Raw genomic sequence first — 13,017 nt, forward strand, 5'->3', positions numbered from 1 at the left:
TAATCCTACCAAAACACATTGTTCTGAAACAGTCACAGTTTTACCTACTTTCAAATTTCTTTTTATGCATCAAAATGTAACTGAGAGGGCAGTTGAGACCATTCGACCTCTCCTGCCCTGTACTGCTGTGTGCACTGTCTCCTCCCCTGAGCACCACCCTGAAGTGGAACTCAGCACCTTTACATGTTCCCTAAGGGATCTGCTCACACAAATGGCAGTGTAAACCACGAAGACTTTATAGAAGGAAGAACGTTAAGGGGGTCACGACGGAATCTTAAGATCTCATCAGACACATCTGTTCTCTGATGCCCCTTCTAGGCTTCATTGTCACCAGAAATTTCTCTTTTGACACCTCTCCCTATAATTCTCAGGCTTTTTGGCTTCAGTCTACCACTTACCTCCTGTGAAGTTCGAATTCTCCTTTCCCTGATTTTGCAAAACAATGCAGCTCTGTCTCATTGTTTTATGATGAAACTGATATATATATATATAAATCCCTCCCAAAAAAGATCAACAAAACAAAAGATACTTTCATTAAACAGTTTTCCGAAGAACATACACAGGTCCCAACAGGTACATGAAAAGATGCTCAACATCACTAATCATCAGGGAGATGGAAATCAAAACCACAATGAGATATCACCTCACATCTGTCAGAATAGCTATTATTAAAAAGACAAAAAACAACAAGTGTTGGCAGGATGTGGAAAAAGGGAGCCCTGTTGGTGGGAATATGAATTGGAGCAGCCACTATGAAAAACAGTATGAAGGTTCCTCAAAAAGTTAAAAATGGAACTACCATATGATCCAGCATTCCACTTTTGGGTATTTATCTGAAGAAATCCAAAACACTAATTCGAAGAGATATTTGCACCTTTATGATCATTGCAGCATTATTTACAATAGCCAAGGTATGGAAACAACCTAAGTAGAAAGTGACTTTTATGGGAATCTAGAGGTTTTTAAATCAATTAGCAAGATTTATAAAAGGCAGACAAGAGGTTTCATGGCCTGAATTGGAATAGTGGCAATGGAAAAATAATCTAAAAAGGAGATATGGTTAGCAGAAATCTATAGGACTTGAGCCAATGCACCATGTTCCTTTCTTCCCCTCTGCTCCTTTTTTTTTTGTTAGGTCAGGATCAATTCAGTAGCTTAACTCCCTTCTTCTTAGCAACTTGATCTGCACATATACCTGTTATGGCTCTTGAAAATATTTATCCTATCCATGGATTAACATTAATATCCATTAATGATGGGAATGATGATGTTGGACACAACAACTAGTAAGTACTATTTGCATAGTGGTTTACATGTTATATAAATGACACATATATTAACTAATTGCTAGATCAGGCAGATACAACTGATCTCAATTTATTGATGAGTAAAGGTCAATGAAGTTTATAAATCTTTCATCTTGGTGATTTATCGAAAGAAGCACAAAAGCCAATGAGTTCTTTGTTTCATAGTGTACTTAGTGTGTTCTACTTTAAAAGCATCAGATAAATTGTGCATGTAGTTTGAGGGCTAAAGACCTAGATTTGAGGACCCATCCTGTCAGCTTCTACATGACCTTGGACTTTCTTTTAACCACAGTCACAATCTCTGTAAAATGGGAGTGTTAAAACCCACATGCCTTGTGGTAAAAATTAAAAAACAGCATATGTGAAAATATTTTAAAGTTGTATAAATATTAATTTTCATATTTCATGACACGTAGAGAATAAAAGCCCAGATTTTGGAATGAGTTAACCATGTGTTCAAAGCTGTACTCTACCATTAATTACGTGTACAAGTATATCCACTTAATTGAGCTGAGCCTCAATTTCTTCATTGGAAAATAGTCATAAATCACATGGATTTTGTACAGATTAGGGATAAGGTAGGTTTTGAGCACAGTGCTTGGTGCATAGTACATGTTCTGTATGTTTTAGGCAATATGTCCAATTAAAAAAAAAATCTTTCTTTCAATTCTGACTCTAGTTTTCAATTACAACTTCCGGTGAAGGTAACTCTGTAGCTTTTCGTACTGCTTTTCTCTTGTTATTCACTATGTAGGCGGTTAGATTTGTGAGCTCCTGAAGGTATCATTTACATAGTCCACCATGTGATCAATGCTTCCAGTTGTGTAATTTGTTGACCTATTTGTGTCTTGTATTCTCAATATGATTCTTACCTATTAGTTCCTTTACTCTCTGGCTTGCGTTCCCATCACTGACTCCCATTTAAGGTAAAATTTTCAGTCATGTATGTCCTGAAATTTATAAACAAACAAACAAAAACTTGCTCATAAAAATGCACACACGCTAAATAGACTCAGTAAATACACTCAGAAATTATACTCCTATTTGGAACTTTGGGTGATTTTTTCATTTGGAGGAAAAGTGGGTTTAAAATACATGAAAAGTGTGAAGAGTCCTATTTGTGGTTGCTGTCCAGATTTTTGGTTTTATTCTCTGTAAACATTAATGGATATAACGAACCTTTGTTCTATATTACTTTCTAAGAGTAAATAGAGTTAAAACTGTTCAAATCTAGCACAAAAAGGAATTTTAAACAATAGCATACATAATGATATCTATGAATTGGATGCTTCCAAATTTTTTCAGATATATTTTTAAGATATATGTAGTTGCTTGAATTATTGAAATATTGATAAATGAATTATACTGTTGTCTAACGAGTGCCAAAAATAATGAGTATTAAAGAAACACTTAGCAACATAGAGGTCTCAAAACCAAATATGGAAAAGGTATTTTCTTCAAAGACAAAAATAATTTATAATCACTTTATTTATTTTTCAAAATACATATGAAACAGTAAAATTATATTTCAAGTGCTTTTCCATTTTCTTTTACAAAAGTAATCATAAACTGTACACTTCATAACAGTTTTGAGGTTTCATTGTTACATAATTCATCTGAACCTGACAAATATGTTCACACATTCTAAAGAAGACATTGTAAAAATACTGAAATGTGTAACATCCTTTAAAGGTGGTTGCAAAACATTTGTTCTCAGTAATACAATTATATGCTGTCAAGTTTCACAAATGGCTCATTACCATGTACAAAAGCCAGAAACACGAATTTCAAAAGATTTTAAAATTTCTGTTCTATAATATGGAAGTCAAAGATATTGATTAAACAATGGCTACATATTACATCACAAAGTTCACTTAAAAAGTCAGCTTATGAACATTGAAGGATACAAAGCAAGATCAAATACGATGGATCTAAATTATTCAATGTCATGTATGAAATGAAGAATTTTTATGATTGCTGTCAGTTTAGAATAATATGTAATCTTGGACTATTCATTAGTGAAATCATCACATTTACAATGTGAGACAATACTATTTTGACTTCTTCAGTCTTCATTCTGAAGTGAAAGTTTCATTTCACTGTGTTTCATAACTTATCCATATTTTGAAGATGAACCCAATCATGTCTCTCAGTTTGAAGGGTCAATAAAAAGTTAATGCGAATGACATGAACTTGGGCTGGACTTTTTGCTTATAAAAAAAACAAATATTTTGCATATAAAGTTTGTCTATCTGTTTCTTTCTTCTACAGCAATAGAATTTATGAAGCTAGTCACACTGAGGATTACTGTGTTTTTTAAATGAAAAGCTTAAAGGGTCTTTAAAAAAACCAAAAAATATATAATAAAACCCACAAAACGATCTATATAAATAGAATAAACCGTGCAATTTTCATAGAGAATGATTTTATGGCCAGTTTGTACATAGCCTTTGGGTTTACAGGGTTTTTCTGGTTCACAAACTTCATTCTACAGCAAAATCATAGTCAAACATAATTTCCTGTATTGATGTTCAGACTGGAAAAATAAAAAACAATTTTGAAAGAGGTAAAAACAAAAATTCAATGCATTAACCTTCCAATATTGAGACTTCTCTTAATAATTTTTAACTCATTTCTATAATATGCATTATTATCCAATAAATTGATTTTGAAGGGAAAACATGAAATTGAATAATTGAAATCCACCACCCTAGACAGTAAGTAGGGATTCTGTGCATAGCAGATGAAATCACGACAAAATTTCCAAAGAAAATGGCCTATTTTTACCCTTTCATGATAAGATCAGGAATAGTTTGCTCTTTAGAGAGGGTTCCCATGACCCAGGTGAGCTTAGAAGAAATTGTCAGTTTGAGATGAAAACATTTCCATATAAATACTATTTGCATCCCTAGATCTAATAGTAAATCACTTCCAGTGTCTCAGTATAGATAAAAATAGGATTATTCTAATCAATTCCTCCTTGTAGGCGTGTATTTAAATCATTTCAGGCACGAAGAAGTCTATCTTTTGAACATCTTCTACTTATTTTTTTCAATCACCATTTCTAGTATTCAAAATGTTGGCATTTAATAAATCTTTAAGTCCCACCTCATACATTAATTTAGTGATTTCTTTTTTAAGTTGCTATAGCATGATATTGTCATCCCATTAAGTCAAACCTTGGCTACCTATCTTTATGATGAACAGGGCAAAAATGAAAATAACTTTTTACTTTGATGAGAAAACACCTGAAACGAAAATTAAACGCCACTGTTCAAATACGCATCTTTTTGGTGAACTGTTAATGGAAGATCACAAGTATTACCAATGGATCTTTTATTAAATTACCAATAACTCTAACATAAAATTGAGTAAATATAGGAAAAGTCTTTTAATGAAATAGAAAATTCTTACTTTAAAGAGTATCACTGAATAACATTGAAAACAGCATTTAGTTTAATTAGCTCTGTTTCCCATGTAAAATACAAACTCACTATATTCTTTTAAATAATGGATCTTAGGTTCAGATGAATCATATCCTGAGCCATGTGACTGAGTAACTATTAAAATGCTGTGTCGTGGGTTTTTTGAACAATGTTAGAGGATTTACTTTCCACTGAAAGTTAAAATACAAAGTTGTTTTTGGTTTTGCATTCAAGTATCTTTATTTCCATATGCTTTAACACATCTGTTTATCATTTATTTAAGTAGATACTTACTTTAAATTATTTTACTTTCTGTGCTTTTTGTATTATTTCTTATTGGCAGCAATAAATTCTTAGGCTAAAAACTATAAAAGTTCAGCTCAATTAAACTACCTTGGAACAACCAGGGTTGCTTCAAGAACAAGCTGTGAAGAAAACAGATCTCCACATTTTCATTACAATCAATAGAAGTTGAATGACTTTCTTGAATCCTTATCAACCCTAATTTTTTTCTTAAATATCATGTTTTAATCAGTCATAATCGCAACTAAGGTAGCAAATAAAAACATCAGATGGAACTCCAGTCCATGAATATATATGTTGTGAGATAATATCAAATACTCTTTTTAAAGAGGTAAAGAAATGAACATTTGTTCAATGTTAAGATTTTCGGTCCCGTTATTTGTAATATCTTTGGCTCTGTTGATAACTCGTTCTGAAATAAGTTACATTTTGTTTTATGGATAATAAAAGTTCAAAAAGGAGTGGAAGTTTGGCTCTTTCATTTTTGAAACAATCATTAAATGAAAGCCTTAAGAGATTGATAGTTCTTTACTGAGTCTGCAAAATTTTAAAATAATGAACATTACAGGAGAATAAACACAGGTGACAATGTCAGTTAAATATCGCAACCAAATAGGTTCAAATATATTTGCTTTTATCTAAAACCTGAGTCAGTATTGATCAGTTGTGATCTCCCTGCAGTAACTAGAACACGTACACACTCCCCAAAACTGCATAAGAAAGTGGGGGCTTGGCTCTAAGTTCCCATCTCTTGTTCCCTGGCACTAGTTCTAATAATATTTTTACTGAATTGTGAACATATGAATATCAGAAGTTTTACATGTGAAATAAAGTACCAGAAACAGGACTGGCCTGACAAAGAAAATTAAAATTGTCCAGAAACATATTAAGAAACCAGTGCACAGAAAGCATCAACTGTTCAGATTTTTGTGAGATAATATACTGCACAAACACGAATGTTCTTTTCATATTCAATTTCCTCATTCTCCTGGTTACTTAATGAATGAGGTAAAGTAAATAAATAGATAAATAAATAAATAAATAAATAAATAAACAAACAACCTGGAAAAGAACATTGGTTGTTATGCTAATGAATCAACATTTGCTCCTTTTTCCTAGATTTATGTTTGGCAAGTCCCTGAATAAATCCCTGAAATTAGGTATTCATTATGTACCTAAGCTGCTGTCATTAAAATGTGGTGTCCCACACAAATTAGTGGAGGAAATCTGTAACATCAAACCTTATTTTAAATATCGAAATAAAACATATTCTATCTTCAATAGCAAGTAGAAAGAGGATAAGTTATGTTTATGACTGTGTGGCTGTGTAGTGTGAGGATGTGTTGTATTGAAAGTGGTAGGATTACATTTTTATAATATGACCTATCATTTTAAAGGATCATGCTTCATCAATATGAGGGCAAACCTCTCATGTATTGCATGACAGATGCCTTGTGAATTTTCTCTCCTTAATCTCTCTTACGGGATTAATAAATATTCTGGCATAATGAATTTATTCCGATCCCTAGGAAACATTTTTTAAAAATTATTTTTAAAACTTATTTTAATTTATGATCCCCATATTAAAGTCTCCTGGTTGGCTGGCTGCATTTTTTCATCACAAACACTGGTGTTTTCTCCGTAGGAGGCAAAGAAAATCATGAGCTTCTAATTATGAATATAAAGTCCTGAAACCACATTTTCAGATGAAAATAATTATTACATTCACTTAGGAAATACATTCACTAATTAATTGTAAACTGCAGCCATATCTACTAATAAAACAATTATCTCTGAAAATGTCATTTTATTAAGAGGATAACTTTTATCTTCCCATCTGATAACTGTTATTTCCCAGTAAAATAAAGAATTCCAAAATGGAAGTGTCATCTTCAATCATTCTGTCCACAGCAAGTGGTTATTTTACTCTTTGTAAGGTAGCCAGGTATTTTCAAATAGGTTTCTTCTATTATTTTCAGTTAGAAAATTTAGTGAGGAATACTTGTTTTCATTAGGATGTTAACAAGCATTTGAAAAATTTTAGGGAATTGTATTTGCCTTTAAAATATTAAATGTGTAAAATACATCTTAATTAACAGTAATGTCATTATGAGAGATGCCAACAAACAAAATTTCAAGGCTTTTAAAACTTTTTATTGTTTTAATATTTAGAAACATGGGATATTACTAAGATTAAAATTTTATAATTGTTAATAAAAATTTCTCATTCTGATGAATGTGTTTATATATTTTAAGTTCAGATTTGCTTTGTATTGTTTTGTTCTTTTAACTTCCTATCTTGGGATAAGCTTGAAATATGCACTATCCACAGGACAAATCTCAAAAGTAAGATTGAAGTTATTCAGTATAGATACTTTCCAGTAGGTCCCAGAAATGAGACAGTAAAAAGTTGACCTGTCATGTAAAAACGTTTGCATAGTTTTTACCACTAGTGGTCTAATCCTTGATCCTTATGAAGCCAAATGCTTTTCATGAAAGGACTGTGGGTCGGGACTGTTAGAATTACTTGTTTATTTTCATTAAATGTTGAAATTATATTATTTATGGTATATCATATACTTTGCTGAAATGTAAGTCATCCTTTCTTTAAGAAAATACCCAATTTTAATAATTAGCTTCAGATTGGGGTAAAAGTCACCATTACTGTATACAACCTAAATGACAATAAGCAGACAGTTATTGTACCTTTGGTGTCTGTTAGTATGGTCTATCAGAAATACAAGATCTACATTATAGTTTCATGTCACAAAATATACATATCACAGTACTTGAGAACCTTACGAACACTTAAAAAAATGAACGGCTTCTAATTCTATTCATTTGGAAATACTAATGCTACATTTTGAGTTTAAGAGTATTAGAATTTTGAAAATATCAGTTAAACAATGCAACAAATGTGTGAACTAATGTAACATTAAGACAATATAAAGTGGCAGCCCAAATGGCTCAACCTCCATTTTCCAGCTACTAAATATTACTTCTCAAATTTATATTCAAATGTTTCTTTAAATTATAGCTTTACCTGTATGTTTTACACAATCTTGAGAGACAACGTTTTGAGTTTAGCAGAGCCAAACATTATCAAGAAAATGATTTGCTAAGAATGAAAGAATGTATTATCAGATAAGTTACATTAATTTGATTGCACAAGGATGTAATGCTGTGCAAATTAAGTTCAAAATTTCCATTAAAGTTTATATGGAAATATATGAATAACTAGAAATGAACATAGTTGTAACAAAATCAAAACCATACATAATGTGACATGTGCTACTTTATACAACAGCAGCATAAATTATATATAATTTTAGATAAGTATGGATTCTTTTTAAAAAATGTATTTCTTTGTTTATGCAAAGAATTACAACTTAATAAAACACTCTTTGTGCTAATAGGCATATGACTTGAAGAATAAAATACCTTTTGGAGGAAGGACTATTTGTATTCAAGTAAAATATATGAAGATGTCCAAAGTTAATAAACAGATAAAAAAGTAAAAGAAAAATTGCACATCAAGTTTGTTCATTATCAGGATACAATTTAAATGAGAAAATCAAACCTATTTTTGTTCTGATCCAACGAGCACATGGTCCCATGTCCTTACTGTAATGGTCGTATTTTGGAGGCATTACGGTGTGGAAGGTTGTTTGGGAGATGGACAGGATCCTTGACTATCAAAACTGCTTGCCCGGCCAGGTAACTGAAAGACAATAATTTCATAATATATGATCTAGTGTAAAAAAAAATAATGAAGTGGGTAATTGTTGCTACCTTTTAACTGTATAAGAAGCAGTAGAGTATACTTTATATTTTAGACAGCATACTTCTGAGATGAAATACAACCGTCCCAAGACTCATTGAGCTATTTAGAGAATACACTTGTCTATACTTTGGAAGCACTCTAGGGAAAAGTGCTGTGTGGATGTGCATTTTTCTGTGTGTGTGTGTATGACTTTTATGACATATTAAATGAAGAAGTGAGGTAAAGATTTGAAATACTAATATATATATATATATATATATATATATATATATATATATATATATATATATATATGCAGATATCCATGATGATGTCTGAGCATGCAATGTTCATACCATATTCAACAAATTTTCCCTATAATGTCCTGAGTAACACATCCAAGGTCACATTTTTTGTGACAAAGCTGAGCTCAGAACCTGGGCCCACTGCCATTTAGTGGTAAATCACACTGTACTGCATCTCCCATGCAACCCAGTGCCTAGTGCCTGAATAGGAAGCAGAATCTTTGTCTGGAGATTCTGCAGATATGATGGCAACGTATCATTCACTTACTATGTGGTTATCATAACCATTCTTTTTACTGAATTGCATAAATTCCATCATCTACCACAAATCCTCTGTCAACCTGCATTACCTCCCAGTTAATCAATGACTTACTTTGTGACTTTCAAGATGCTCCAGCAACTGTCTTTGGCAGAGAAAGCCCTTCTGTCTAGCAGCACTCAGTGTATCGAGGAGAATGACAGTTAACTTCATGGCTAAGAATCCTGAGGGAAACTGGTATTGCTTCCTCTTCTGGTTAATATAACTATTAATGTTAGTTATAATCAGAGCTGACATTGTGCCACACTCAGTGCTGAGAACTTAGTATTCAGCATTTTCGTTAGTTTTACTCTATGAGTTTGCTACTATTACAGAGAATAGCAGAACTTAGAACCAATATGCAGCATACAGCAAAGCTAGGCTTTGAACTCAGGCAATGATTCCTCAATATTTTAAAAATCAGTGAGCGCTTTTACTTCCTGACCAGAGTTGGCAGAGACATATCTGTCCCCTTATATAGATGAGTTGTACAGGTAATCGTTATACAGGCAAGTTATTTAACATCTCTAAGTTCTGCCATTCCTCTGTAATAGTAGTAAACTCATAGAGTACAACTAACGAAAATGCTGAGTATTAAATTCTTGGCACTGAGTGTGGCACATTGTCAGCTCCGATTCTAACTAATATTAATAGTTATATTAACAAGAGGAAGCAATACCAGTTTCCCTCAGGATTCTTAGCCATGAAGTTAACTGTCAGTACCTCGATTTAGAGATTCTGGGGAAGTTTAGGTGAGGGGGCCATTTTCACAAAGGAGAAGCGCCGACATTCAGTTTCCAGATAATCATGAATTTCCTCGATCATTTCACCACTCATTGATGTACGTTTTCAGGCTCTACCAAGAAAACATAGACTTGCAGTTTTATGGGCCTACTGTCCAAACACATATCCAACCCAGAAAGTATAGTCGGTGTTTTCGTTTGTTTTTTTTAAATTTTTTTTTTAATAGTCGTTTTTAAAATCCAACAAGGAACACAGAACATTGCATACTGGAATGATAGGGTCTGTGGGACAAAAGCAAGTGCAACGTCTATTTAAAAAGAAAAAAAAAGTGAACATATAAAAGGTCAAAAAGGACTTGGAAGATAAAGAATATTTAAGCAAAAGAGATAATGAAAGAGAGCAGGTGTCAGGAAAGCACAGAGCTTACCTCCAGCAAGGGATGCCAATGAGTTATGGGTTTTCGGTGATAGGCCAGCATTTCATTCCAGTGGTCTCGCCCGAGACCCTTGGCATCCAGCCCTGTTCTGCACACCCCGATGACCTCATTGTGTCCTACCCTGTGAGTCAAAGAATATCACACTTTCACCCCAACATTCAAAGATACATGGGCTTCCGTACATCGTAGCAGAATTTTAAGCATATGATTAAAACCCAAGATTTTGTGACAGGTTCCAGATGATTTTGCAGCTTAAACTACTTTGGGTCAAATGAAAAATCTTAAATAAACTTAAATTTACTAAACAGGATCAGCATTCAAAGATGAATTTATAAAAGGAGCACACACAATCCATTTTAGTGCTCTGTACCTTGAGCACATTTCACAGTAATAAAAATAGTGTGAATGAGTAATGCCAGCTGGCCCTTACCTAGATGATGAGTTTCTTTCTTGGAAGGAATCCTATTACGTTTAAATGATGTAAATCAAATTTTATTCTTTCCACAAGGCTTAATGTTTTATGATGATGCTTAGATTTCTCACCATAGAGCTCAATAATCACTTTCTTGTATGAATGACCATATTTAGTTGACTTTAAATGATATATCAGTGAATGTTATGCTTGTACTACAATTAAACAGGGCAGGGCTATGTTCAGTACCACAGTGTTTAATTTATTATTGCATAGCACCAGAGCAGACTAAACAATCTTCCTATTTTCTATTCATGTCCTGTTTTCACAGCAACAAATCCAAATAATGATAGTCAATATTTTTGAGACCTTATTATGTGCCAGACGCTGTTCTAAGTAATTGAAATGTATTGACTCACTCAATCACACCATGACCACGAGTATTATTACCATCATCTCATTCTATGGATACAGAAACCAAACACCCAGAAGTCTGGGGACCTGCCTGCCTTTACCCACTTAGTAAGAGGCATGGACAGGATTTGAATCAAGACAGTTAATTCAAGTGTGCAAGTGGTAAGTTGCTTCTCAAGAATGGAATGTAATTTAAAAGCTTTTCTTTTGATAGACATCGCTAAGAGGGCTTTGAGATGATCTTAGGAAATTTCATTCCTTTCTTCCTATCACTGATATAGCTATGTATAGTTAGTACCGTTTTCCTCAATATGAAGTTTCCCAAACAAGCACAATTTTAGAAAGAAGTGCTTTTTATCTTTCTGTTTTATATATTGTCAGGATCCATTTCCCTGAAATTGTTTGGGTGACAATTGCTCAATTGAATCTACCTGCCATCACTGCTGTGGGAAATCGATAGAAGCCATTATTTGGTCAAGCAGAACAAGGGCTTCCAATGAAAACATTACAACATGTTTAGAGCTCAAAATTTCAACTAATTTTATTCAATCTCTCTCTCTGTCTCTCTCTCTCTCTAATGATAGCTTTTGTTTTGTAACCTGTGATATAAACTAATTTCAAAAAGATGGTACAGATCATTTTTTCTTCCAGTGCTTCATTTTACTAGCTGAGCCAGAGGACATAGACTATTAATTTCTCCCGGTTATAGGATCCTGGTTCTACCATTTTCATGACACTCTTCAAATATTAAAATAAACACTCTTTTTGAATATTTGTATATGTGTGTTCTGTAGCACTTCTGATTATCATTAGAACAAAATAAATGTGGTAAGGCACTGTCTATGTGCTGAAAATTTTGTAGGTTAAATATGCAGCATTCTTTTCCAAAAGGTTTATAAATATAAAAAGCAAAAAAAAATAAAAAGAAGTATATAGCAAGGACCAAAGAAGAGATATGCACTTTTAGTGGGACAGGAATTCAGAGGAAGAAGAGGTTGCTTAGTTGGGAAAGACACAGAAGGGGTGACTTGAGCGGGACTGTAAAGCCTGGGTGGGGTGAGATACGAAGAGCAGGGAGAAACATCAGACAAGGGGCGGGTGGGAGGGTAAATGTAGAAGCTGCCTCCGGGAGAACCTTTAGAGCTGCACCTGGGAGTTTGCAATTTATTTCATGAAAGGAGAAGTGACTCCAAGTGTGTGAGCTGGAAGAGCTATCCACAAAGCCATGTTTTAAGACTGATGTGAAACCATCAAGGCTGTATTCCTCTGGTCACTACTCACCTTCTACTCTTAATACTCGCTGTTCACAGTTCCATATTATGCTGATGTGCTACAAAAGGGAAAAGTGAATCCCCAAGAGATTACATAGCTTTCTCTTTCACACAGCTAGTTAATAATAGAGCTCTGATAAGAATCATTATATTCATACATCAGCCCAGTTGAGAAACTCCATTGATTGTGATTTTTGTTGTTCCTCTGAAAAGGCTTCACAAGAGTGTTTTCTGTAATGTATCCCACACTGCTTCTGCACCCATTCTTTCACCAGCCCCAGTGTTCTCTGTTCTCAACTTAAGCATGACTTCTTTTGGAGAAGAAGAAAAAAAGAAATA

General features: G+C 33.3%; 1 protein-coding gene across 1 annotated transcript in view; it reads right to left on the reverse strand.

Annotated features, from left to right (window-relative positions):
• Window positions 1–2,860: 2,860 nt before the first annotated feature.
• Window positions 2,861–13,017, reverse strand: part of SYT10 (synaptotagmin 10) — a 63,282-nt gene continuing 53,125 nt past the window's right edge. The window contains exons 6-7 of the mRNA XM_081061041.1: window positions 10,573–10,702; window positions 2,861–8,756 (exon numbers count right to left, since the gene is read on the reverse strand). Of these exons, the coding sequence (XP_080917167.1) occupies window positions 8,685–8,756; window positions 10,573–10,702 (202 nt within the window). The 3' untranslated portion in view covers window positions 2,861–8,684. The remainder of the gene's footprint in view (window positions 8,757–10,572; window positions 10,703–13,017) is intronic.

This window comes from Rhinolophus hipposideros (genome assembly GCF_964194185.1).
Source record: "Rhinolophus hipposideros genome assembly, chromosome: 9".
Classification (NCBI taxonomy): domain Eukaryota; kingdom Metazoa; phylum Chordata; class Mammalia; order Chiroptera; family Rhinolophidae; genus Rhinolophus; species Rhinolophus hipposideros.